Source organism: Nyctibius grandis, chromosome 6 (assembly GCF_013368605.1).
Source record: "Nyctibius grandis isolate bNycGra1 chromosome 6, bNycGra1.pri, whole genome shotgun sequence".
Taxonomy (NCBI): Eukaryota; Metazoa; Chordata; class Aves; order Nyctibiiformes; family Nyctibiidae; genus Nyctibius; species Nyctibius grandis.
In genome coordinates this window covers 74,215,327-74,242,986 of record NC_090663.1, presented here as the reverse complement: position 1 = coordinate 74,242,986, position 27,660 = coordinate 74,215,327, and the positions used below count along the sequence as shown (strand labels likewise).

Sequence of the window (27,660 nt, the reverse complement as noted above, 5' to 3'; positions counted from 1 at the left end):
CTGGCTGTGCGGGGACACCCCGCTCCCCCAGGCGCCGGCCGTGCCCGAACCACCGCCATAAGCGCAGCGAGGCGGGCGCAAGGGGAGCTGCCCGCCCGCCTGCCCGCCCACTCCTCCGCGCAGCCCGGCCCCGCGTCCCGGGCTGCTGTCCTCGTCGGCCACGGCCGCGCTCGCGCGCGCGCAGACCCGGCGCGCCCGGGGATTGGCAGAGGGGGCCGGCAGCGCCGTTGCTCTCGCGAGATCTCGCCGCGCCGCCGCTGCCGGTCGGTGAGCGGGAGCGGGGCCAGGCGCCGTGACGTGACGTGTGGCGGTGACGTGTGGCGGCGCTACCGGCAGCGCGCGCGGCGGGCCGCTGTTTCTCCCCCGGGGGGCGGCAGTTGACGGACGGCGGGGCGCGCGCCCCTCCGCCGGCGCGGGAGGGAGGAGCCGGAGGAGAGCGGGGCGGTCGCGGTTGCGGTGTCCCCGTCCCCCGAGGCGGTCCGCCCGGCTCCCCCCCCCCCCCACCCCGGAGCGATGATGGCGGCGGCAGCCGAGCTGGAGTCCTCGCTGGAGCTGAGCCTGACGGGCAGCGGCGCGCTCCCCGGCGGGCTGCCCCCGGCCCGCTCCCGCATCTTCAAGATCATCGTCATCGGCGACTCCAACGTGGGCAAGACGTGCCTCACCTACCGCTTCTGCGCCGGCCGCTTCCCCCAGCGCACCGAGGCCACCATCGGCGTCGACTTCCGCGAGCGCGCCGTCACCATCGACGGCGAGCGCATCAAGGTACCGCCGCGCCGGGGGCGGGAAGGGGATCGCCGCCCTCTCCGCTCTCCTCGGCGCCGCGCTCGGCCCAGCGAGCCCCGGGCAAGGCCGCCGGCGTCGGGAGCGCTGACCGCCGCGGCCTAGTGCTCGCCTCCGTCCGCCCCGGCCTTGCCCGGCTGCGAGGTGCTGAGGCGGGGGGAGGCGTTCAGCCGCCGGGCCCCGACCCAGCTGCTGACAGGAGGGAGCAGCCCGCGCCCGGTGCAGGGCTCCAGCATCGCTGTAGGCAGCAGCAGCAGCAGGGAGAGGGGACAGGCGGGACGAGAGGAAGACGCGGGTGCTGACAGGCTGGGGCTGGGGAGCCCCTGCCAGCGCCTGGGCAGCTCACCGCCGAGGGCCCGGGCCACCGGCGGGGCTGTGCGCCCTTGGCCTGAGGACTGGACATCGCAGCCTTCCCTGCCGCCGTGCCGCTCGCAGGTGTGGGGCTGCACGGTGGGGCTGGTAAGCTCTCACGTCACACCGTCGTACAGCAGAAGGTCGATGCGGTTGTGTCGCACAGCCGGTAGCCTCGGCTGTATCTGCTCTGCAGCTTTGTTTAGAATCACAGAAGGGTTTGGGTTGGAAGGGACCTTAAAGATCGTCTAGTTCCAGCCCCCCTGCCACGGGCAGGGACACCAACCACTAGACCAGTTTAAAACTATTTTGCCTTGCTCCCATTGGAAATGTAATTACTATGTAGGTTTCTATGATGATGACGAAAAATTCTTGCCGTAGGCCAAACCTTTGTGCAGCTTTTGGCAGATGTTAATAATTTCTCCTTAAAATGGACTTCTAGGTATATCTCCTACTTACCAGTACTTTAATGTTGGCTGTGCCTGGTATCAGCAGCTTGTTGCCTCCCAGAAATTCTGCTTCTGTGCTTATCAAGAATCACACTTAATTGGCTTAACCTTCAAGTCCACAAAGCTATGCAGATGCCACTGTTACGAGCGTTTTGCTTTAAAAACGTACTGTTAAGAAATTGAACGTTGTTCAGGAGTGAACTGCTGCATCAGTGATAGCAACCTGTTACAACTTTTAATTTTTTGGGGGGGATTCTGTTAAATTTGCTGCGTGTTTAGGCAAATGTGGTACAGAACTGGACAGTGAAAGGTTGGATACTTAGCTCACATTTGACTGTTGTTTTTTACTCAGATTACAGGTTTAGCTAAAGCTTAGTCTTACAAACGTAAATTTAGTGGAAAAATTGGATGGAAGGAAAAAATGCCCTTTTGTCTTTGCAAATTTTTAAAGTATATGAAATATACCTAGTCTGCCTGGTAGTTATATAAATGCTAGTGGTGATCCTAACAGTCATTTGCAGATTAGACTGCTAGCTGCTTACAAATGCAGTTTGTTTACTAGGAGTAACATGGTTTTAGACAGAATCCCCTTCTACTTCTGTATTACAATTTGTTTCTATGAGCAAAGTTTAATACTGTGTAGCAGAAGGGAGTAACAGTAGTCTTGGAACTGTACTTTTGTATTTAGTGTCACCAGGCTTTGTAATTACAGCTTGCAGTCATGTAGCTGGAAGCTATAGTTTATCTTCGCGTACTTACTGATTAAAGAAATTGCAGAGGGCGTATAAGTCCGTTTGCTTTCCTTCTCTTTTTTTTCACCTCATACCCTTCTTTTTAACTAAGAAAGAAAAATGAGTAAGAGTCTTTGTTCCTCTTTTTCTTTATAAAGCCACTGAACAGCACTTCTTTGGCTGATAGCTGAGATTCTGTACTCCCTGGCCTGTTGCTGTCCATGATGGAGGAGAGAACCTCCTGAGGGATATCTTCTTGTCAGCACCATCTTATTGACTGGCATTTTCACCACCTCTGGATTATGCCCGGCCTTTGTTGGAGAGAAGTGAAAAGAATATAGCCTAATCCTTAGTTCTGAGATGCTTCACACAGGTTATTGTGCCATTTTGTTATATGCATTGTGGTAGGTTGTTTTGCTATGTTATTGAGAATATTACCTGTTGGATATAGCAGTTCTGGTTGAGGGAGGCGGAGAACTGAAGGAGGCTCTTTTGAGACACGTTGTTTCCCAGGAAGTTCTGTTTCAGCTTTAAAAGGAATAAACATTATCACTATGGCCAGACTCTAGCTCCTAGGGGGACGCTGTGGGTCCTCAAGTATGCACCAATTTTTGTTTTTTTGCCACCTCCTCTCAATCATCTTCACCTTTCTTGCTTGTAGCAGTGAGCTCCAGGAATGCCTGTTGAACCAGGACAGAGAGAAGCTCAGATGAACCAAATTACTGCTGTTCGTGCTGTGCCCTGAAGGGCTTGCTGAGCAGAGGAATTTTTCCTCTTCCATTGAAGGAGATTATAAAGGAGTGTCTTCTCTTTCTCTCTTCTCCCTTCCCCCAACCAGCTGGATGGTCATTCTTGTGCTGCTCAGTACTGAGCATTTCCTTCACAGCTGGAAAAATGCTGTGTCACTGGCAGGAACACAAGCACAGTTCTTCTCTCCGGGTGTCTCCTACACAGGAATTGTGTAGAACTCCAAGACATAGGGACAAGTGTATTCCTTTGTAGCTTGTACAGTAGGCTAACATCTTCGTGTGAAACACTGGTGCCTAGATGTGATGAATAAATCAAAATTTTCAACGAATTAATTTTTTGCATTCTAAATTTTTCTCTTCCTGAATTGATCTGAGCATTGAAAATCGAAGAAAACAATGATGTCACTCTTTACTGACCTACATTAAAAGAGCAAAGGATGCAACTGAAATTCAAAGGAGAAAGTCCAAACATCATGTTCTATACCTTTGAGCTCTTCAAGTTTTTTTCCCACATCTTATAAAAGGAGACATAGTTTATTTATCGTTTTATCTTTATTAAAGGCCAGCTATGTTTTTACCAGCGTGTTATAAACCATGCATGCTAAGGGAGTCCTTGTTTAGAAAACAGCCTTTCTGGGTCCACAAAAAGGAGTCAGAAGGTGGGAAGTGATAGCTGAGTTGATATATTTACGTACCATTTGTCTTTCCTAGGGAGTGTGACAAAGTGATTCTGTCCACAGTTTTATTAGCTGAATTATGCTGTTAAACCAGATTTTCAAATCACACATTTTCAAGGGCTCTTACAAAAAACGTGCTCCCTTGAAGATGGATGGTGTTGAACTAATAATGAAACAGTAATCTTGATGTTAATTCTCAGTGCAAATGAGTCCACACCAAGAATATTAACATTTTTGATGTGAGATAATACCCTTCAAGCTTGAAAGCTGCATGTAAACAAAATTTAGGAGGAACTGTAGTTTAAGCTTAACTTGGAAGATATGTAAACCTTAAATTTAATTTCCCCTTCTCTACCCAAGGCTGGCAGTACACTTGTGGATCTGTGCTTGACTGAAGCATGACTGGTTTTTGCTCTGTGAATGAGGTGGGGAGAGAAGTGTAAGCTCACAGCTGCCTGTGAAAATGAGCTCCCTCTTTAAAATAATTTGTTACAGCATTTTCCAAGATTGCCTATAGTGATTCCCTGACATTAAATTGTCTGAACATAAGGATTACCTCAGTCTGTGCTTCTTTCTTCTCTCTTTGATTTGTCAAATTCTAAATTAATGAAAATTTTCCGTGAGTCTCCTGACTTCATAATGTTTTATAAGTGCATAGAACTAGAAGTATCTCTCACCTGGGCAGGTGAATGAATCTTACCTGAATTTAGGTGCCTGTATTTAATCTGATTGTCTAGAGTCCCTTAACAGACCATGGAGATGCAGTCAATTGTGTTTAGAGTGTAATACCATTGGCAAAAAGCGAGTATTTGCTCTAAAATGAGATGGATTTTGACTAATTACCGTTTTCTGCAATCAGAGGCTAGGGAGACTTGCCTTTCTTTTATTAATAATCTTAATGACCCTTTTAGAAGCAGCATGTGAATCTTCATAAGTCCGTGGATCAGAAGCTGCAGGTAACTGGACTAAACTACAGAAGCCGAGCTGTTCCGATGTTCACATGTAAATTCTTAGTTCCCCTGATGAAACCAGTAACTGCCATTTCCACCTGCTCCAGTCTGAGTTTTTCTCAAGGATGGGTGACCAGGGTTGAACATAATATTGCAGAAAAAGTCACACCATCCTGAAACATCACTTACCCTTTTTCCTTCACTCTGTCACACTAGTGATTCATAACGTCCTGTGATTGACTCGTGTACCTGGATTGTCATCCGTTTTAATAATTTCCACACTGATGTATCCTGTCATAAGTCTTTATTATTAGTCACTGTTATCAGGTCTTTGCATCTGCTTCTATTCAATTTCACCCTATTTCTACTGTTCCAGCTTTCAAAAAAACACTTCATGTGATACTGTAATCCTCCTCTATCGATGATGCATCTTAGCTTCTTGCCATCAGCAAATTACCCTGGCACTTGTGTTTCCTTTTTATTAATATCAAAGTCACTGGTAAAAACAGTAAACAAGGCAACTTTCAAGACACTTGCAATTTCTCAATAAGTTTTACTGAAACATTTGGATCAAAGGGATGCAGATCTATGGTAATGGGAGAACAATTTCATCCAGAGAAGATACCGGCTGTACCTTTCATGGGATCAGATCGAATTTTAAATTTACCTTCATCGTTTACAGAACGCTTAATATTCCTGGAATTCTAAGTCTGAAGAAAACACCCTCCTTCCATTCCCAGGGAGGAAACATTTCTTTCTGACATTTCCTGCTCGAAAGTTAAAAGCTGAAGTACTAACCGAAGTGCCTCAGCCGTCAGGGACCCACTGTACAGGGCAGACAGGACTCAGCTTTGACCCAAGAAGTCAAATGTTGTCTTTCAGTGTTAACACCATCACTGAGGTGTGTATGACAGAGCCACCCACTAGTTTATTTCTTACAGCGTACAGTTAATCTGGTGGTTTAGGTGAACTGGCTCTGACTGCTGTCTATTGCAGCCCCGTATCTCCTGAAGAGCAAGTTTGTTAAAATATCGCTGTGTCCAATAAGTGCACAACTCGGTAGCGTGCTCTGTGCATCTGGGGACTCCAAGCTTCCATTATACCAGGATGATTGATTCATTGAAAGATTTTATTAGTTGTTGCTTACATCCACTTGTGCTTCAAGGCTTGTTTGGTTTTGTTTTAATCTGGACTGGAGAATTTTGAAAGCATTTCAGTTCTTCTGAATGTTTTTTTGTCCGTTACACTGACTAGGCTTCAAACAGGTATGTTCGGTCTATTTGGGATAGAATGATGCATACCTGGAAACAATAGTAGCATGTTAAGCTAACATGAGGTTTATGCATTATTTTTTAATTTTTTTTTCCTTTTTTGCGTGCTGTGATACTATAAACCACAGTATGGTCCTAGTTTAAGCATTATATAAGCTTATGTTAGAGGTTCATCACAGGAGGGTTTGATTCCAATAGATACACTGCAGAGAAAGATTTCTTTGTCCTGTTTTTGTTGTTGGTGGTGTTACTCGAGCATGGTTTGATTTCTTCCTACTTTTATACAGTACCACAATAGACAGTTAACTTCATGCTAAGAACAAAACTTTGAGGAAGATGACATTACTTTTGGCAAAAAAAAAAATTATGTCAGCCAAGAGTTGTGCTGTGAAATACATGTTGTTTTTTCAAATAAAAGTGCTATTGCCAAGACTTCAGGACCTGTTTTTGTGAAAATCTTACAAAATACATGCTCCAATAAACCTTCAGAAATTCGTATTTGTGATCAAGTTGCATCATCGTTTCTTCCTGGCTTCAATCGTGAGCAGCTTTGAAATCAAAAGCTTCTGAAATTATGTAAAAGCAACAGTTTTCTTCAGCACAAACTTTTCCGAATTATTAATTCAGAAGAGTGGATTTCTGTGACTGTGTGACTCCCCTAGCTACAGGTGATATGTATTCTTTTCCAACATGAGTAATAAACCATTTTTTTTTCTCTCGTTGTCTTTCCGTTTTCAGATCCAGCTATGGGATACGGCAGGCCAGGAGCGCTTCAGGAAGAGCATGGTGCAGCACTATTACAGGAACGTACATGCTGTTGTGTTTGTGTATGATATGACAAACATTGCCAGTTTTCACAGTCTGCCGTCGTGGATAGAAGAATGCAAACAACACCTTCTTGCCAATGATATACCACGGATTCTTGTTGGAAACAAATGTGACCTGAGAAGTGCTATTCAGGTACCTACGGACTTGGCCCAGAAGTTTGCCGATACTCACAGTATGCCATTATTTGAAACCTCTGCCAAAAACCCCAATGACAATGACCATGTGGAGGCCATTTTTATGACACTGGCTCACAAGCTTAAAAGTCACAAGCCATTAATGCTTAGTCAACCCCCAGATCGCGATGAAATACATATAAAGCCTGAACCAAAACCTGCCATGACCTGCTGGTGTTAAATCATACTATTATCAGCTGTCACCTTGTCTTGTTTGCAAATGCTTCAAAGTTATGCTCTTGGCAAAGTTCCAGGTTTTGGTAGCAATTAAGCGAATCTCTTTGGCACTTTAATGTGTTGGTTTTTTTTTTCTGGGGTAGATGTGCCCATCTCATGTTCTTGCACTTTGTAATCGTACTTCCTGAATTACTGAAGTTTCACTATAAATATACGGGAAAGTAAACTTTCAAGTGAAGTTTTGACAAAGCAATTCTACTTGAGCTCTTGCTGCCTGAGATTGTTTTTGTCACTTGTGGTAAGGTTATAAATAGTAAGCCAGTTTACTAACATTTTTGGTTGCTACTTGCATTGGAATAATGTAGGAGAAAAAGTGTTTTGTGACAGCCAGATAACTTGATTTTTTTGGCTCAGCGAGTGGGGAGATTTTCGATGTTTGAAGGAATATTTAGTGACTGCTAGCAAATTGATAAGCAAGCACCTTTTTATTTTAAAAACAAACCCAGGACTGTCAGATAAAGTTTGGGCTGTCAGTGTAGGTGCAAACTGCTAGCTTTGGCCTGTCATTCCACTGTAAACTTTGTCTGTTTCTTCATGGCAATGGTAAGAGAAATGTCACACTTGTCCCTACCTCTAGACGATTATTTGATACTTAAAACTTCATTAATTTTTCATAATTAGCATGTGAAACTAAACTATGCATTCCTTCTTACGGAAAGTACTGTAGCAAGGGATTTGGGGTAAATTTGGGACTGTAACTGTCCATAACTTCTCTGACTTTACTAAAACTTCAGTGAGGACTTATTTCTAAAGATGCTGTATTTGAGTTGAGTGTCACAGGGTAAGTAAAAACACTTAAGTAAAAAAAAAATTGAGTGAAGCAGGCAAAAACATGCTGTTTTTCAAAGATAGGGGTTTCAGAGGATTTTAGTGATGAGGAATGCTTTTCAAATATCTTGAAAAAGCTTTTTACAACCAACTTGATAACATATTTTAGGGATGGAAATGCTTAGGACAAAATGTTAAGAATATGGGACTTCCTTAAAATATTTCTGAATATAAGTTAGATCTTAAAATATGGAGAAAATCTGCCAAATATATAATCTGTTACGGATTTTTGAGCGAAAACCTGCTTGTGTAATGTCGTGGCTCTATGTGGGGCATCCTTGACATTACTAATGTGAGTTAGTAGTGTGTTGGGTCAGTGAGGGAAATTACTCCTCTAGAACCATCTTCTGTGTTCTCATAATTGCAACCGGTTTATTTCAATTCTGAAGGTCAAGTTTCATAATAAAAATGGTGCTAGGTTGCACATAATTACATGAAGTGAAACGTAAGCCATAGAATGCAATCTATGACTTCATTCATGTGCCACATCAAACAATGTTTTGTGACTTAGTTCTCAAAGGAATTGAAGGGAAAATGAAGATTTTGGATTTGCAATGTGTAGTGTGTGGTGCTGATGGGAAGCTAAATGGAAGGGCCAGTTCAGAAGCTGCCACCCTAGTGATCACATTAGAAGCAAATTATTGAAACAAGATAACCAATATTATTTAAACTATTACAATTAATAACATGTATTTCTGTTGCAAATTACTGACAAAAGAAAAATGCATTGACTTTTTTCTACATTTAGAAAGAGCATTCTAAATAAAAGGTAGTATTTTTTTTCCTGTATAAAGCTGCTTTAAAAGCTGTGACAGTCATTTTGTTTAGGAAACATTTGTAAAAGGGAACTTTTGTATTCACTCTGAACCTTACATGACTAGAATTTGGTTTACAGTCCTTTCAGAAACAATCAGCTTTTTAACACTAGTGTCCTTAATGATTTTTTTAAGAAAAGGATTGGTCTTAAATTTATGTGTATACTATTGTAAATAAATATGGTTTACAGTCCTCTTGGACGGTTTTTTTTTTCACTCATGTCCTTAATCCTTTTTCACAAAAGGATCCATCTTAACTATTTGTATAATAAGTATGTCAGCAAATATTCTAATTTTTTTTTTTTTTTTTTAATAAACAGAATGAAGAATCCCAAAGTCAGTCAGTCAGGTTGGGGGTTGAGGTAAGGAAATTATGTAGCTACAATGTTAGTGTTAAATTTGCTATCAAACACCTGCAAGTCTGTTAAGCTTTATTGGAGTTATTCACAACCTGTAAATAAGGGCCCTCATGTCATTAAGATGGTGTGGAAACAATGTTTGAGTATGTAATTTCATCTTCAGCACAAAGCATGTTTTAATGGTTCTGCCATAAAGGTAATGTCATTACCGCAGGTTTCAGTGTGCTTCCTGGCTTTCAGTAGTAACTTTCTGCCCACAAAATTGATGTCAAAAGTACTGAATACTTTGTATATGTATTTTCACTTTACCAAATTGTAAAGGTGGGTTATTTTGTATGTGTTGGGGGGAGGGCAAGGCACAATCCCAGAAACCTAATAAACTGGCTTTGCCACAAACCGTTATCACTTGCTTTCAATAAGTATACTAGGACTGATGATATAATTTCTTATGGTAAAATCCATTAAAAAAGCCGTAAGGGAGGAAAGAGTTTCTAGTTTCATAGCCCTTTCCCTACAAAGGAACTCTCAAATCACTTGTGTCATATACTGTTTCACTGCTGTCCTGTTTATGCTCCTCTTCTAGTTCCACACTTAATAGTGTATTAAAACCAAAAAGGTAGAACACCTTTTAGAGGTGATTTGCATCTTTAAATAGGATTGCAGTCATCACTGTTAATTCTACTGAATGATTAAAAGATGATGTCTTTGTGTGTGTATACCTGGTGCTTTTGGATCCTGGGAATCTTGGGGACCTTGGTGGTCTGCGATGGAGTTGCGAGGCCTTGTCCTAGACTGACGCTAGCTATTTCATCAATCTGCTTAGGAAGGAGGCGACTTTCGACTTAGGAAGGGAAGAGGCCGATGTACAAACTCGAGATGTGTTCTAGTATTCATGCATATCCTTGCTGCACATTAGGGTTTTCTTGGGGGTTTTTTAATGTCTCATTTCATGTCTTCCTCATGGCACTATAGCTAAGAAGCATCAGAATACATGGGGTTTTTATGTGTACTGTAATCTCTGCAGAGCAAAAAATTGCTGATCCAATAAAGCACCAGAAGTACACAGTCATTAAAGAATTTGAAAGGTGAAATAGCTACACCCTTGTAATTTTTTCCAGCTTTATAAACCAATAATTTTAAAAGAGCTTTCCAGATGTAGTGAGAATAGATGAGGACCCCTAATGAAAGTAATATCTTTCATTTTAATTTTACTTCATCTCCAAAATATGGCTTAATGATCTAAAAATTAATTAAGCTCTAACTTTGATGGAAGGGAGTAATATGGGAGTCCATACAAGAATTAAGGCAGAGGCAGCCCTGCCTCCTGCTCCCTCTTTGACCGTAACCACCTTCGTCTGTGTCTCTTGGGGACCTTCCCACCTGGAATCAGCAAAACTCGACAGCACAAAAAACCATCAGTAACTGTTTTCCCTCAAACACCACAGCTTTGCATAAAGACAGGTGATCGGTGTAATGCCCATGGCTTCGATCACTCTGGGACCAAAAATTGCTGGTTTTGTCTTTGTCTCCCATAACATTTGATTATGCGCTGGGAGGGCAGTGCCTCTATTTTGCAGCTGGTCATAGACTCACTACCTGATTTATCCTGTATGATGCAGCACAATTGTCATCTTTAAATTGTAACCCCACACATTTTCCCTGACTGATCGTCTACTAATTCGCTGCTTTTATAAAATTAATTGGAAGTCGTAGTCCTTGCCCCCTCTTGGTGAGTGTTTTCGCTTCCACCAGAATACATAATATTATATAATTTATATATATAATTTTTATATATGGTATATAATAAATAATAATTGTAATAGTCTATATTATATTATTATAATATTATATATAATTAATAATAAAAAGACCGTAATAAAATGGTCTTTTTTTTTTTCCAGAGTCCTGCTTTCCAGGCTACTGACTGATATTTCATTACATCTCCATTCCCAGATAAAAAGTAGAGCTCCATGTCATTTTGAAGTAATAGTAATGTTACTTTTTTTAAATGGCAGTCTGGTTTTATATGCAAATCAACAGAAATCTGACATGTAACCTTAAATTTAAAGCTGTAGATAACGTCAGAAATTTGCTTTATTCCAGGACTCATAAAAAAACACACTGTTTCGAGTTTGAGGGGTTTTTTTTTCCCTGTTGACCCTGGATGCCCAAAGGAGGCCTCTCATTCATCCGGCTGAATGGCGGCGTCAGCGAGGGCCGTGAAGTGACATTGAGAGGGAAAGAATTGCGGCTGGTTTCCAGTGACGTCCTGGGACTCGCTGGGCTCTGTACAGCCTCCCAGCTGCAAAATCAGCATCGCAGAGGCTGGCAACTGTTGAAGCATGTTGAGAGGGCACGGAGTAAATGCACGCAGACCAATATGATCGTTAAGCAGATCTCGTTTATTTATGTATCTGAGGGTACATTTATACTATTCTATTGAGGGTACATTTATACTATTCTATTTTTGTACACGCTCTGTGTACATGTCATTTCTATTATGAGTGGTTAGTATGCTTTGTTCACACGCCTCTATATTAGTTCTGATTGGCTTATGCTAAAAAGTTATATCTTGCAGGTACAGCATTCTTTCTTATTTTTCAGCTTCCCCCATATCTTGTTGGTCTCATAGCCAAGGCCCTTGTTCTGTATTATGATTGGCTAGTTCATTACCATCCCATTACCACCCCCTGGACATGCCTGGACATAGCTCGTTCAGTACCTCATTCCCACCATTGTCCCGTGGGAACCCCACAGAATCACTTGCTGAAGGCAGCTCCTTGTAGTTCAGGATGGTATTTCCAGAGCCCAAAGGCAGGCACGTAAAAGCTGCTAGTCATCTGGGGACACTCACTGAGGTGCATAATCCTGCTCCGTGCAGGTATTATCTACATGTATTGTTTTCTGCCTTTGCTGAATCACCTCTGATTAATGTGAATCTCGAGTGATAGAATACTTAGCTAATCATTTAAAATGAATTAAAATCAAATTTCCCAGCAATACCAATGATCATGTCAAGAAACTCATCATCCTCTTCCCGCCCTGTTCTTCTCACCCCTGAAAAACAACTCAGAATGGATGTAACATGGCTGAGGCCTGGGGACTGAGGTACAGTGGCAAACATTGACCAGAGACATGGCTTGTAGTTGCAACTAAGAGTGCAAATGTCAGATAAAGCCTCGGGGTAAGCAGGCTGAGTGGTGCACACACTGTTTTGCTGTGTCTTAGTACCAGCAGAAGCGGTCCAGGCTTGGGCTGCGCTCACCTCAGTGGAAAAGGCTGTTCAGTGCCTCTAGCTCCCGCAGCGACAGCAGCTTCACCTGCCCTCAGCTCAGAAAGTGACCCAGCAGACAAGCACATGGCATTTAACAAGTGTGCTGCACTCCCCCTCTGCCCCCCCTTTTTTTTGTTGTTGTTTTTTTTTGGTAGCAGAACTTGCAACTCACTTTACCATCAGGTGTATGAGAGCTGGTATTGCCAGTATCAAACATTCAAAAACAAGAAGTAGCCTGCTTTCTCTTCCCTGAAATTAATTATAATAAGATTGGCTTTGAAATAAATGGGAGGCTAAAAAAAAAAAAAAAAAGGCAAGGGGGCACGTGTTGGATTCCAGTCTGCTTGCATATTATTTGGAAACCTGTAGGATGCTCTTGGGTCTCACGGTCTGTGTTTGCATTAAGAGATGGAGTTCGAAAACAGACTTTGCTTACACATTTAAAAACAAAAACAACAACAACAACAAAAAAACCCACCAGAATCTTCAGGTAGTTACTTGCTCCCAGAGAATCAAGGAAAAGCAACTATATTTGACAACACCGAAGAGCTAAGGGGCCTCTCTCTTCTTTTATCTGCCCATCATAATCCAGCTTTCTGTACAGGCAATTCACGTCAGGTCCTGTTGTAAAACAAGTAACTCTATAGCACTGCAAAGGGCTGGCAGTGCAAGCTGAAAGCAGCAGCCTTGCCTCTGTGTTTGAGTGTAAAAGCAGCACATTAGATAGTCATATCTTCATTTTGGCAGATAATGGTGGGATTTTTCCTTTCTACTAATACTAATACTTTTCAGTGGAAGGTATACAGAGTGCCAAATTAAAAAAAAAAAAAAGCATAAGCATGGTCTTTCTAACAGCTTATAAGCTCCTTTTACATAGACTTTCTGTTTCAGATGCTGTCAAACCCCTGACAAACAGAGGTGTGTTGCATAGATATAGCCATAAGCATGCAAAATCACAATGGTAAAATCACAACAACATGGTGCTTGCAGAGCCTGCGTGATTACAGCCTGTATTTTTCATACGCACATGTACATGCACACACACACACACACACAGAGGTCTTAAATAAAAAGGAAGAAACAACTAGTGTGAATGTGAGCATATGAAAAATAAAGAGTCATAAGACCATGATCTTAGCTCAGTACTTCCTTTTTTTATTATTGCTTACTGTTTGCATTGCCCCTTTGAAAAGGTCACAGGCAGGAAAAAAGGCTCCGTTGTGAGGCAATACAGTAAACTCCCTCTTAATGAGTATTTTTAGTTATTTACTTTGAAAAACATCATACTGTGCATCTAAATCACATGTTGTAAAGCGGAGGCTGCATTTGAAGACCATTTTTCCTCTTCTGCGGCCAAGGGACCTGTCTGAGCCTTGGTTGTCACTTTGAGCACAGACCCCTGGAGCTGGGGGGGGGCTTTCCTTCAGCTCTCTTATTCCCCCCCCTCCCTGTGCAGCAGCAGCTAACATGGGGATGGTGGTAACGTACAGGCTGCTGAATGTGCTTTAAACCCTCATCTTCAGCCTTCATCAAGGAGGGGGGGTAGGAAATCAACCGAAGCTTAGTGCTATGGAGTGAAGCTGGCAGAAGAGACGTTCAAGCAAAATTATGTTGTCTTTGATGCACCACAGTTAGTTAAACTGTCAGTCCTGGCTGTGGATGGTGGGACTGCTAGAATTTTCTGAAGTTTTTTTAAGAAAAAAAAATATACACATTAATGGAAGAGAATTTCTTTTTGCGTGTGACTAAAGGGATGGGAGCGAGGGGCTTCAAGCTGCAAGTAGTTGGTGGTGGAGTAGGGGAATGTGTGTTATGTACTGACCTGGCACTTACACTCTTTCCTGAGCATTTGGGGTTGGGATTTTTTCTTTGGCTTTTGGCCAGTAAAGCGTGGCCGGCCGTGTTCTCCAGCCACTGCCCACCCAGGGGACGCCCCTCAGCCCTGCCTCACCTGCCCGTGCCTCTCCTGGCAAGGCTGATTCTCTCCCCGAGGCTGGGGCAGGCTCAGCTGTTGCAGAAAGGTGCAGGTACGGGTTGAAGTTCTTGGCTGCTCTTCTGAAGTTCTGCCTGGTCACCCCCACACCTCTGACACCCACCCAAACACAAACTGCTCCAGATTGTTGTGGTGCTGCTGTTCTTCTTGTCCTTTGGAGTCCCACGGTGCTTTTCTTAGTCCAGGAAGTGCACACAATGAGAAAAAAGCTTAAACTGACCCTAAAGTACACGCAACAGCTTTTCCATTTACTTCAAGATATTTTTAACCCACTCATAAATCAGAGGCAATGAGGGACTCCTGGCTTCAGCAGCTAAAGATTCAGCTTCAGATTAAAAAAAACATTTGCTAATCAGAGGAGGTTTTCAAGCTCCTGTATGTGATTATTCATCCTCATTACTACCACAAAGTAGTAACTTCAATACCGAGCGAATATCTGAGTCACTGTGACGCTGCTGTTAAAAAGCACAGCGTTGGCAGCCCTTGTGATCGCCTTCTAAGACTTGCAATGGTTGTGCTTTCCTCAAATGGCAGCTGGAGCAAAATAATTCATTTCAAAAGTTTCAGCTTTCGTTAAAGAGGTATATTTAATTTTTATGCATGATGATTGATAGATTATTATATATAAATATGTTCTGTATATTTATTCTATTATATATATATGTTCTATATATATAAAATGATGACCAGAAACTATGTATATTCACATATATGTTTTTGGGGCATCATAAGCATATTTTGGCATCGTAAGGCAACACTTTGGGGATGCGCGTACACAACTACAAATTTTTGTTATGGCAGCGAGGTGACCGTGTGGTACCTGCCATTCATGGGAGTCCGGCATCTGCTTTAAAGCTCCAGCTCTCGGGCTTTAGGGATGAAGAGCTGTTAGATGTAGCAAAGACTTGGGTCAATCAGGGTTGCTAGGCTGCTCGCCCACAGCAAAATAAGAGACACAGAAGTAACTCCCATGAGATATGGTTAGGGCAAAGAACTTGGCAAATGAGAACACCAGCCGTAACCCTAAGTCAGCCTCATGGTTAGTGGGTGGGGGGCAAGGGCTTAACAATATTTGCATGTACTGTTTCTGTATAAACACTGTGTGTGTATATATATATATATAATCTCTCTCTCAACAAATATTGATTAAAAAAATGTGATGAGTGTATTTAAAAACATGTAGTGGACAGAGGTCAGAAGATGAACCATGAAATATAAACCAAAGTAATTCTTTAATTAAGATGACAAATAAATGTCATGTCAATTAAAGAGAATGCACATGTTTCTGGTAGTACCGAAGCTGTGTCTACCAAAAAAAAAAAAAAAAAGACGTTATTGCAGCAGCTCAGAAAGTGTAAGTGAAGCAATGGAGTTTTACAGTGTGTTTCAGTTAGAAGAGGTGCAGGATACAGCAGTTGCTATCTTTACAGAAAAGCTGCTAGGAAAGGCTGGGAAATGCTGCTTGCTTTGATGGCCTTTCCCTCTTCAAGTAAGAGTTAAGTCCAAGGACTTTTCCTCATACTTACACACTGTTAGTGCTGGAGAATCATAGAAGCACAGAAAAATCTCAGGTAGGAAGGGACCCACAAGGATCAACCAAATCACACAGACTGACTCCAAAAATTGTATGCTGTGCTTCAGTTACATTAGGTGTGTTTTCTGCTGACTATAAACAAAAAAAAAAGAAAAGAAAACCTTCCTCCTTTCAGCTGCAGGCCAATACCCCTTTCTGTTTTCAGAATATGTCTATATTTTGATTGGTTACAACTACGTCTGTCCTTCCCCAGCTCTTCTAAGGCTCTTTTCTGTAGCCTGCTTTTACTTTTAGCATGCGTTTGTACACACCACGGGTCGCAGGATGAAAAGGAAGCAGCCAGGGAGGCTGATGCAAGAAACTGCTGTACCAGAGATGCTGAGACCGAGCAAAGGCTTTGGGGAGAAACTCTTGATTTATCAAGCCAGCTAATTCTGCTGCTATAAACTAGTACCCTTGTGTAGTAAATGGCTTATATATTTTCTTTAATGAGCAAGACCTATGTATTCCTGGAGTCATATTTTAGGCTAGTTTATCTACCTATAGTGAAGTTTTTGACTTAAATTTTGAAGTACTTCATGCTAGAACATGCAGGGCTATGGAGCACGCAGAGCTGTGATTTTTATTTTTTTTTTTAATTTATTTATTTTTTTTAATTTTAGTCCCCTGGCTTCTCACTGCCTTTTGCCAGCAAAGGGGAAAGAGATTGGTGCCCAGCAAAACTGACTGCTTTCCACTGCCCTGACCCTGAGCACCAGCAGCCCAGCAGCATAGGGGAGGCACCGCACCAACCGTGTACGTCGGAGATTGCAAACTGTTTTAGGGGTGGTGAGATTAAACCCACATGTTGGTAGAAAACTGTCCAGTACATGCCACATCAGTCTGAAACCATTCATATTACTCAATGAGGCTGAGGAAAAAAGCAAAATGTTCCTGTCAGAGGGCACGATGTAAGTGCTGGGACTGGAAGTGAAGTTACAAAAATTAAAAAAAACAAACATCCCAAACAAGCTAGTTGCCAAAAACGTACCTGAAAGAGTTCTCTCATCCTCACCGTGAAGACCTCCCTCCTCCCCCCAGCACCTTCTAGCCCTTTCTGTGGGGGGGAAAATGGCTTCAGCAAATACTTTGCCCTTAGTTGAACGTTAACTCACAGAACCAGCTTCCCCGATTAACCTTCTGATTATGCCCTGTGATTAACTCTGGCTGCTGCTAATGGAGAAGTTGGCAGCCTTCATTTTATAGCCCAGGGATTTTATGTGCCTTGTTCTGTGTGTCAGGGAATAGGGTGACATCTGCCTAAGCTTATTCAAGATAGAAAAATGGGTTTTTTTGAACATAAGTCTTTGACTTAATATGAATAATACTAACACACAGTGAGCACCAAGTGCTTGGTGTCCATGTAATTTTGTCGTGTGGGACCACATAACCGGGGTCCATAACCTATGTCAAAAGCGAGGTGCTGGTGTCCTGCCTGCAGGCTGCTTGGGTTAGATCAGCGTCTTCTAATACACCCAAGAAAAGAGATGGATGTTTGGCCTCAAGGAGACCTGAGGCATGTCTGCATCTATCATTCCTCTTCAAAAAGCCAAGTTATTTTCATTTCTTAGCGGTGAAACATAAGGTGCGTGTGACTAAGATGCAGCACCGTGTGTGCACGGTGTTTTGGTGCAGAACAAGCTCTGGGCTCAGGTGGAACCTGGCATTTCTATTTTTTTTTTTCTCCCCTGGAATTTTTATTTTATTCTGCAGGCACTGTGCTGAGGTGTACCGGCTGCTACACCCCTTGACACAGACTGCCACCCTGTTGTGTGTAACTCTACCTGCCACGGGGCTTTGCCCACGCCAAAGGGGAAATCTGGCAGTGCTGGGAAGGAACAGGGAAGTCAGCTCGGTTCCTGGAGTCTTGCCAGTGAGGAAAAGTCTGTGGGGAACAAATGATGCGGTCATTTCTACTGGAGGTGTTATGGGTGTGTGTTTGCGTAATAAAGAAGAATCCATCTGACTTCCATCAGCGAAAGCTGGGCGTGATGCAAACCGTGAAATGCCCCTGGAGATACAGGCAGGCTCGGGGAAGGCACCGTAACCAGCATGTGGAACAGGCTACTAAATATAGCACTGGAAGCTGCAATCGGGAATGTATTTTCTGCAATGCTAACCAATTAGAGGGAGTGACATTAAATTGGTATTCAGTTTCCACCAATTTCCACATTGCAGCTGTTTCTTTGCTAGAAACTCCCCTTTTGTAGAAAGAGCTGTTGAAATCGTGTGTCTGTAAGTGATCTTAGTTGCTGGTGTTGTGATAGTCATGCTGCGATTGCACTGCTGGAAAGACTGTAAAAAACAAATACGGCCATCAAGGGCTTTATAGCTGCTGCTGAATCAATTACATACATTTTAATTTAGAAGCAGCATAGAGCATACTTCAGCGTATGTTAAGGCTGTTTCACAGCTATTTCACAACCAGCAGTTGAACGCTGTTGAATTATACTCCGTGTGTATCTTATTATACTGTAATGACTAGTTACAGAACAGTATTTCTGGATGGGACCGTAGCTCCCACCCAGAAACGATGCAGTGGCTGAACAGTGCATTTTAGCAACAAACTGCTTCTAGCCAGTTTCTCCTTTCAAAGGCAAAATCTGGTTTAGACTAAAGGAGCATCAAAGCCACACTGCTTTTAGCTATTAGCAATCACAATCACCTCTCAGGGAGTCTCACTTTCTTTTAATGTACAAGAACAGCAGTTTCCGTTAATCGAGGAGAAAAAAAACCCCAACATTTCATTGCAGACTGTTTGGAGTTATGCCAGCAGCACCTAAGGATGGGGAAAGTAGTCACGCTCGGTGCTCTGATGCTTGTGACAGGCATTACACCAGAGAAAAAGGCATAGCATCACTTTTTGAAATACGATGTTTGAATTACTTTAATATTGAATTATTTTAATATAGTAATTCGAACACTGATGCCTTCAAATGGACATCTGCACTGACGCCCAACTGTGTTTTGGTTGGCGTAGGAAAACACATGAAGGTATTCAGAGCCAAAGCTGGGAAGAATTTGGCTACTGTGGCATGTAGTTAAACTTTCAGTTGCCAGAATAAGACCTGCAGCCCCGAGTAAAGTTGCTGGTCTGAGCACCGAGGGATGGGGCAGTTCCCCTGGCCGAAGCCAGACAGCAGAGGAAGCGATGTGTGACCAGCGAAGGGCTGCGGAGGGAGGCCAGTGGTTAGGGCTGCTCTCTTGATCTGAGTACCTACCTTTATAATCCCAGCTGTTAATGCTCTTAATGGTTGAAGTCAGTAACAGAGACACTTGGTAAGCACCTTATGTACAAAGGGGTGACAGAGCCCAGCAGGACTTCCTCAATATGCAGCTTGGGGTATTTTTCTGTTCAAGATTACGACAAAAGGTGTAAAACATCTTCAAATATAAAGTCTTCAAAATTTGAAGACGTTTAGTCCTAGGAATTTTACAAATCATTTAATAGAAACTAACTGTCCATCTCTGCACCTCACCAACCACAAGAGATTATAAATTTGGACAGGATTTGCTAACATGCATATATCAGGATTAATTCCATACAATTGTAGAAATTTTCACATAAATTGTTATAGAAGTTCTCATGAATTAAGAATAGAATAATAAATATAAGTCAATCTTATAAACACAGGTGGGCTTTCACAATCCATGAATATTGTTCTCAAAGCTCCTTGTGTAATCTATGACTGAACAAATCATCAATCAAAGCTTAATGAGTAGCTAAGCAGGAGTAGGCCTAGAAGTATTACTTTCTGATGATTTTAGTAAAAGGGATGTATGGTTAACCTTTTCTTTACTTTAAAAGAAATACAGGATACTTAGAAATAAGCATTAATAGAAATAAAGTTCTAAATAGACTTTAGCTGTTCTAGGTTAATACTCAGGAGACGCTGGCAGTGGAAACCAGACTCTGGTCAACCCGGATCAAGATGGGACACCGACTACAGCAAGAACATTAAGGATGGGGTGTCGACCGGAGCTGGAGTGGAACCAGAACATAAAGATCAGCTAAGCAATGGAAAAGAATGGACTTTTCTGGACTCCTGACAATGAACTTTTGTGGACTCTCTTGACGAAGGAAGAAAGAGGAATTGAAATAGTTAGTGGATTTTTAACAGAAGCTCGTGAGAAGTTTGTGATGTAACTACTTATTAGTTTCTATATAAACTGATAGTGAATTTGAGTCAGGTACCATTCACTGCGGTGGTGGTCCAACTCTGAGTTGCTTTAATAAAGAATCAGCAAACCTAGAGACCTGGACTCTGCCAATTTTCTTTAACACCATAATGCTAATTTTTGATGATGTAGCTGTGGCAAGCTGCTTTGGAACCAAGGGCATTTTAAGTGCATGTGTGATAAGCATGAACTCAGAGGACTGCCTGGCATTTTGTCTGTACAGTACTTTCATCAGGTGAAGGTCTTCATTTAGGTGTCAGAGTCCCTTGTGTTATGAAAAAGACTTCAGACTCTAGGAAAAAAAAAATCAAGAACAATTTAATTCCCTCTTCTCTTGGGAATGGGAAAGGCACCTTATATGCTGCAATAAGGTAAATCTTATCTGAGATCATTCCTGGAGTTACATGCCTCATGGTGGGCATGACTTATCCTACTACTCACAGCACTTTTTCAAGATGGTAACTCACTTTCCAAGCCCTGTTCAAACAAACCTGCTGTGTTAATCTACATCGTGGGGATAAGTAATCTACCATTTCATACTCAAGGCCTGCAGGCAAGATAATCACTCTGCACACACCTCTAAGCCTAGCTGAAAGCAAATCATAAAGTACATACGGGAATTTTATGTACCTTGGGAGCAGGTGGAAGTTGACTGGAAGCTGTAGTTCCTTGGTCAAGAGGACCAAGAGGTCCTCTAGAGAATCTCTGACAGAGGACCTTGGTCTAGATCTGTAATAAATTTTAGCAGAATGGGCCCCAAAATAGGGTTTTTTTTAAACTTTCAGTCTCCAAAGTTGAAATAGAAAAACCTGACTGAATTCAGAGTATCTAAGTTACTCTGGAAGAGGAGCTACTGCAACTCCAGTTCCCACCACACTCCAGAATTACACTAATTGCACACACCCCCCTCCCCCGAATCCACATTTTGACAGCAGTACCTGAGTGGCATTGGCAAGGCTTTGTATCATAAACTTCACCTGCCCCCATTCCTCCCAAGAGGAAGAGGGAAAGTACTCTGAAGCTCAGTAATGAAGTGGGTTCCTCATTATCCTTCACCAATTATCGTATCATCCAGATAACTCAATGGGCGAGGGGGAGAAATCAAGAGAGCAGGTCGGGGGGGGGGGGGGGGGACGCCGAAATACTCCACAACCAGTTTCTTTTAAAAATTGATTGTATTTAATATTTGAATGCCTAAGGCTAGCACTGCTAGACAAATTGCATGATGAATTCTAGTGGAATATAACATGATTTAAGTACAAAACCTGAAGGAAAAACTGCTCATGCTTTCCAGAGGCAATGAGGTATTTTAACTGTACAAAGTCTGAATGCCCAAAAACATCTGCAGGTCTTCCCCTTTGCACTGTCATCTTTGCTGAACGTTGGGCATTCAACAGTTCTCTCTTTCTGTGTGTGTTTTCCAAAAGGTCAAGGAAAAGTGCTTAACCATCTTTAAAGATGAAGGACTTCTTACATCTGTCTTGCCACATTTATAGCTTCAAAACGTTTGACCACTTTTTCAAGCCATTCTGATATATGGTGGAGGTTTGGATGCATCTTCCTCTGCATCCAAGTCCTGGGCTGGAAACCGATCTGGGAAGTTAAGAATTCTGCTCCCAGGACCTGCGTGGGGAAAGAAAGAGGAAACCATTAAACCTGGTGCAGACACTTGCACAAAATCCTGAGTTCCTTTTGGCTCGGAGTGTTTTGGTTATCATGATTTTGCCTGGGATGTAAAGCTTATTCAGGATGTTCCTTCCACATCCCTGGTGAATATCCAAACACACAGAGGGAAAGAGTTACTCACTTTGTACAGCGCAAACCATTTCCACAGCCTGATTTTGGTCCTCACTAGGTTGCAACCATTCCTATGAATGAAACAATGGCATCAAAAAACTCATCTGTGAGTTTGTTCAAGAAGATATAATTGAACGCATTTTAAAAGTCTCTGTAGTCCACTCCTCCTAACAACTTTTAGTTTGAAAGTTTAAAGCAGCCTCACATTACACACTTGATATCTTTAATCAAGAACAGCTGCCTTGTAACCTGTACCCATTAATTCCTTACCAAATGAGATGGTTGGATGTATGTGCTTTAATACAGCAGCAGAATTACTCTAGTAGAGAAGTAGTTGGTATTTACTGAGCTCACTTAGCAGAGACAAGCAACGTGTGCACCATCACTTGAGGTAGAGTCCTCATAAATTATCAGTATAATGTGGTGTGTTGTCTCCCCTACACTTCACACATGGTATAGGGGATATTTTTATTATCGAATTTGTAGTTCTAGGGTTAAGGCATCTTGGTGCATAAGTACCAGTAAGCCTTTGAAATGCTGTACCAGGAGCAATTGCTGGTTTAAGGGTGAGAGAAGAATGAGCAGTTTTTGAGGACAGCAGGAATTCATAGGAAATGGGACGACAGCAGCTTCAGCATTCATGGTTTGGAAAATGGAGATAACTTACGCTAGGTCTTACACAAGACTGTAAGTAAGAGAGAGGTAGTAAAAGGAAAAATACAAAAAGTATAAAACCCTTCTAACATCCACTTAATTTCTTAGAATTAGCCCTGGAGAGGTGAGGTTTATAGCCCTGTAAAGCTGAGGTTTATAGAAGAAAAACACATCATCTCCCTAGTTTATGCCCCACCTACCCACACTCAGTACAAATAAATGGGTGCCCTGGGCTCCTCACTCACCATCCCAGTTACGCTATCGTAGCACGAGCAGCGTGGAAGACTCCGGCATCCCAAGTAAGCCATCACCAGCACAACAAAAGCACTGCAGACAGATGCAGCTAGTATGGCTATGTTAGCACCCTTGACTACTTTATTAAGTATGAACTTCTGCAAACAGAAAAAGGAGAAATGTTAAAGCCATATTCAAAAAGTGATGCTCTACACCAAAAAATATTCTAATGACTGCAAGAATGGTGCGATTGCATCATAGGAGATTGATTCAGAGTCAGTGTTATTTAAGGCTTTTCCTTCTGTGCTCTGAAGAGCAAGCCAAGTGTGGACCTCAAATAGGAAAAGAGCAAGCAGTAAAATAAGGCTTCTGATTAAACATAAGATGCTATGCAATGGCATCGGGTTTGGAAATAGCTTTAACCATGAGTAGAAACCCAACGAATGGCTGCTGCTCTTCACACTGAATATGAGAAATGTCTTCTTGCTACACTGCACCTTAGCAGCCTGACATTTCGATTTGTCCAGCAATAAACTAATGAACAGCTTCATCTACCTGCAATGTCTTCATCCCCACAGGGAGCCAGCGCTTGTACCAGGTTTGAGGTACAAAAGGGCTAACTCATTCCTTCTTTTCAGCTTTACTCTGGAGGATACACTTGAAATAACACCCAGTTTTAACCAGCTGACCTGTAACTGCTGTAACTTTATCACATGAGGTGCATGCTGGAAAGGATTCGAGCCTAGCAATTGCTGTCTCAAACGAGGCCAGGGATATGGCCAGCACCATGATTTTTTTTCCTGGCACAACCCAAAACGTTTTGCACTTAGCAGCAGCAACAGTTAGCCGTGCTGCAGCAGCAACGAACAGCAGGAGCTAGCTAAAAAATGTCTATCTAACCCTGCGTGGGTTTTGTGGTTTTCAGTATCTAACTTGTTACTTAACTGTAGACTCACCCACATTTTTTTAAACAAGTGCCCTGCTGCAGGCACCACTTCAAACTCTAATTTAGGCACCCTGGAAATCTGGTTCTATTTCCAAGTCATGCCTAGTAATGTTTGCAGATTAAGACAGTTGTGTTCCCCAGTAATAAGCATGATATGGATACTTACAGTATGGATAACATGGACTGGGGCAGAGCTCAGCTCCTCCTCTTCACCATAGTTCAGTGTGAGGGAGCTATAAACTATTACAATGAGGATGGCAACATAAGAGATTATGGAAGCAACTATCAGCACATTCACCTAGACAGAGAAATTACAGGAGAAAAAGAAAGGAAGCAGGAATTAAAACTATCCTCTGACAAATCAATGCAACTAATACAAAGTGTACTAACACACATTGTAGGTACTAGCCCTTGACCTCCCGTAACACTAAAAAGTACCCAGTAGCAACAGTCACTTGGAAGCCAAACACAGCGCAGTAAAGGTTTCCATGATACTGAATTTCTGAGCTACTACTGAGTCTCATTTCTTAACCATGGGTGCTAGCTGGACCCAAAGACTTTGCTCTTAGAGATCTCTTCCTTATAAGCAATATCCCCCCTTTGGAGTTTACATGGCTGGAGAGACCTGCCTAGGAAATGCAACTCAATTAACTTGTTTCCTATTTTAGTGTATACAATTCTTAATAACAGGAAGGAACACCCAAAAAAAATGCACTCAAAAGCAAGTGTTTTAACAGATTTTTGCTTGTTATTACAACCAGCGCTCATCTGCTGCAGCAGAAAAACGAGGTAACGCTGCATCCTCCTTTTGCTTAGGAACGTAGCAGCTTTTATGAAGATAACTCGAGGAAATAAGCTCGCAACCCTGCAGAAGGACTAGCCAGCTCATTCCCTACCAAAACTGTTTTCGATTGCCCCGACAATATTTTGTCCTCACCCACCGTACACACACAAATCCCGCCCCCCCCCCCCCACCCCCGCCCTGCCGCCAGCCCCCAGGCTTACAAGAACTGGATTCTTCCTCTGAGAGGAAAACAAAGCCAGGATGCCTGGGACTCCCATCACCTGCAGAGCACAAAAGGAGTTGGTAGCTGGGAGACAAGTATCCGATTTGGAAGATAAACTACTACAGAGCAGATGAAAGGCCCTGGTTCTCAAGGCTTGGCTCAGAGTAACTTAGGCCAGAGAAAAGAATCAGAACAAGAATTGCTGATTTCTTCTGTTTTCCTCCATGGCATCACCTGATGGCAGGACACTGTGAAACGCATCTTGCCCACTTGCCACCCCCATGGCAGCAACCCTCCGACTGGCTTTATGGCTCTGGCCAAATAATAAAACTGATTAAATAAGTCCGATTAAAGTGCTAAAAACACACACTTCTTTCCCAAGTCCTTATGCATCTTGTAGATGGAAGAAAGATATCACTGCAAGGAGCTGGGCAGCCTCTGGATGGAAGAGAGCTTCAGTGCAACTCCCTTGTGGCGCGGCTCAGCAGGGTACGAACAGTAACATCAGGGTACTGAACGGCAGGGAGCAGGGATGCCTGCTGCCTGCTCCTCATTGCCGTACAGAGAATTGGTGGCACTGTGCTGTGGGACACAGATCATCACCCAGATGTTCATCTGCCTGCCGTGAGGATGAAGTGGTCCCTTCCCAGTCTTCGGTGGCCTCTCTGTGGTCCCTGTGCTTCTGCAAAAAGACCCTGTCAAGGGTCAAAAGACCCTTTTGTCAAGGGTACAAAAGACTGTACACCATCCAGTAAAAATGTATGTTATTTAGCTCCTTCAGAGGGAAGCCTGCTTGCACTCTCCTGCCCATACTATGATAAGGAAACTTTTATTATGTGGGTTGAAAGCAGGAAACTAGGGAAGAGCTGGCAAGAAGTCCTGGCCTCCCTCCCACCCCCAAGCTTAGTACTAGTAGGTAGCAGTGGGGAAAAAAAAAAACCCCTCGAAACATAAAGCATAGAAAATCTAATGCAACTTTACCATCCCAGCCCAAACTGGAGCTCTGGTTTTGCCCAGCTGAGACTCTGTTCTGAAAAAGCCATCGATGAACCCGCTGACGACGCACACCGTGCTGAAGGCTAGCTGGAACAGCCCCAGCACGACCATGTTCCTCTGGTTAAAGACAAAGTATCGGTAGCGATCCATTCTGCTTTGAGTCACACATCAGTCCCCGCAGGCGGAGACCGGAAAGCAGCGCCGTGGCCTTCCAGCGAAGGGGGGGACAGCTTTTCCTAGGCAGGAGAAAGAAGGGACAGGAGCATCAGCACTGATCCAACGCTGGTCGGTGCGCAGAGGTACGGCAGCACCACACGTTCAACGGGGTACAGAGTCCATCTCTCTCTGATCGGCAGCAGCGAAAGCGAGCAAAGGCGAGGGGGACTTTTATCCCTCACGCTGGTGCTAGGCAGGTGCCCGGGACACCGTTGCTGATGTTGCAGGACACAGATGTGCCATCTCCACCCCAGACCCCGCTGCCAACCTTCTTCCTTCGGGGTTTCTGTGGCCCAGAGCGGTGCGGGAGTTTGCGTGGGTTGAGAAGACACGCGCTGTACCTCGCTCGGAAGCCGCTGACCCCCTTCGCAGTCAGGCAGGCGAGCCGCTGGCTCCGGCAGCGCCGGCTGCCCAGGGACGCCGGTACCCCACACCCGGCTCTCCCCCCTCGCTGCTGCCGTTCACCGAACGTTGAGCAGCCCGGGCGCTGCTACAGCCCCGCGGCTCCCGTCCGTCGGAGGCACCGAGGAGACCGGCCCGACACACAACGCGGGGCCACCCCCGCCCCGCCGCCGACGGGACCCCGGAAGCGCCGCGCCGGCCCCGCCCGGTCTGTGGCTGGAGCTCCCGCGGCCGCCGCCGGCCCCTCACCTGCGGCACCCGGCCCGGCCCGGCCCGGCCCGGCCCGCCGGCACTCACCGGCGCTGCTCCGCGGCGGCGGCGGCTGTGGCTGCGGGCTCCCCGCCCGGCGGAGCGGAGGCTGGCAGCGGGACAGGTACGGGGAAAGCTCCGGCTCCGCCTCCGGGGGGGCGGAGGGGGGGGCGAAGTTCCGAGACAGTGCTAAAAGAAACCGGAGAGTCCGGGAGAGCCTGGGCATGCCGGGAGCGGCCGGGAGCCCCCGCCCCGGCACCTGCGGGGCCCTCCGGATCCCCCCTGGCCCTCTCGGCGTTGTCAAGGGCCCACCCGAGCGCCCCCAGCCCCACCCGGCCCTAACAAGCGCTGCGCTGAAGCACGCCGACCCTTCAGACATCTTTAAGGACTCAGTTCATCGGTCAGGTCCCCTTAAATGAGCGCACAGCTCCTCCGGCGTGTGAGCGAGGGATTGTAACGCCAGTCTAGGACTGGACACAGCCAGGCTGGGGGAAGCCGGCCCACGGCAGCACCCACAACCCCAGCGCCATCTTCCACACAGCTCACCTTGGAATCATAGAATGGTTTGGGTCGGAACAGACCTTAAAGATCATCTAGTTCCAACGCCCCTGCCATGGGCAGGGACACCTTCCACTAGACCAGGTTGCTCAAAGCCCCATCCAGCCTGGCCTTGAACACTACCAGGAAGGGGGCAGCCACAACTTCTCTGGACAACCTGTTCCAGTGTCTCACCACCCTCGTAGTAAAGAATTTCTTCCTAATATCTAATCTAAATCTACCCTCTTTCAGTTTAAAACCATTCCCCCTCGTCCTGTCACTACTTGCCCTTGTGAAATGCCCCTTTCCCGCTTTCCTGTAGGCCCCCTTCAGGTATTGGAGGTAAGGCAAACATATGGCAAGCACGCATCCTTTCAGCTTCAGGGCTGTGAAGGCCCAAGGGGC

At 44.2% G+C, this 27,660-nt stretch overlaps 2 protein-coding genes across 8 annotated transcripts; one reads left to right on the top strand and one right to left on the bottom strand.

The window, feature by feature from the left end:
- The first annotated feature begins 292 nt into the window (after positions 1–292).
- RAB33B (RAB33B, member RAS oncogene family) lies at positions 293–20,291 on the top strand. Of its 5 annotated transcripts, none has more exons than XM_068402542.1 (4): positions 293–762; positions 6,697–6,918; positions 9,160–9,201; positions 19,914–20,291. In XM_068402542.1, the coding sequence occupies exons 1-4, from the start codon at positions 514–516 to the stop codon at positions 19,998–20,000; spliced, it is 600 nt and encodes a 199-aa protein (XP_068258643.1). In that variant the 5' UTR covers positions 293–513; the 3' UTR covers positions 20,001–20,291. The 5 variants fall into 5 exon arrangements, with proteins under 5 accessions (XP_068258643.1, XP_068258646.1, XP_068258645.1 ...); XM_068402545.1 differs by lacking the exon at positions 19,914–20,291 and adding an exon at positions 11,302–13,604; XM_068402544.1 differs by lacking the exon at positions 19,914–20,291 and adding an exon at positions 11,100–11,278.
- A 1,082-nt stretch (positions 20,292–21,373) lies between these two features.
- Positions 21,374–26,840, bottom strand: LOC137664937 (uncharacterized). Of its 3 annotated transcripts, none has more exons than XM_068403587.1 (7): positions 26,767–26,840; positions 25,837–26,087; positions 24,854–24,913; positions 24,015–24,146; positions 22,914–23,060; positions 22,025–22,085; positions 21,374–21,840 (listed from the first exon to the last, which is right to left on the bottom strand). In XM_068403587.1, exons 2-7 carry the CDS (start codon positions 25,999–26,001, stop codon positions 21,737–21,739), a joined length of 669 nt encoding a protein of 222 aa, XP_068259688.1. In that variant the 5' UTR covers positions 26,002–26,087; positions 26,767–26,840; the 3' UTR covers positions 21,374–21,736. The 3 variants fall into 3 exon arrangements, with proteins under 3 accessions (XP_068259688.1, XP_068259687.1, XP_068259689.1); XM_068403586.1 differs by having other exon boundaries at positions 26,719–26,800; XM_068403588.1 differs by lacking the exon at positions 26,767–26,840 and having other exon boundaries at positions 25,837–26,670.
- Between the last annotated feature and the right edge of the window lie 820 nt (positions 26,841–27,660).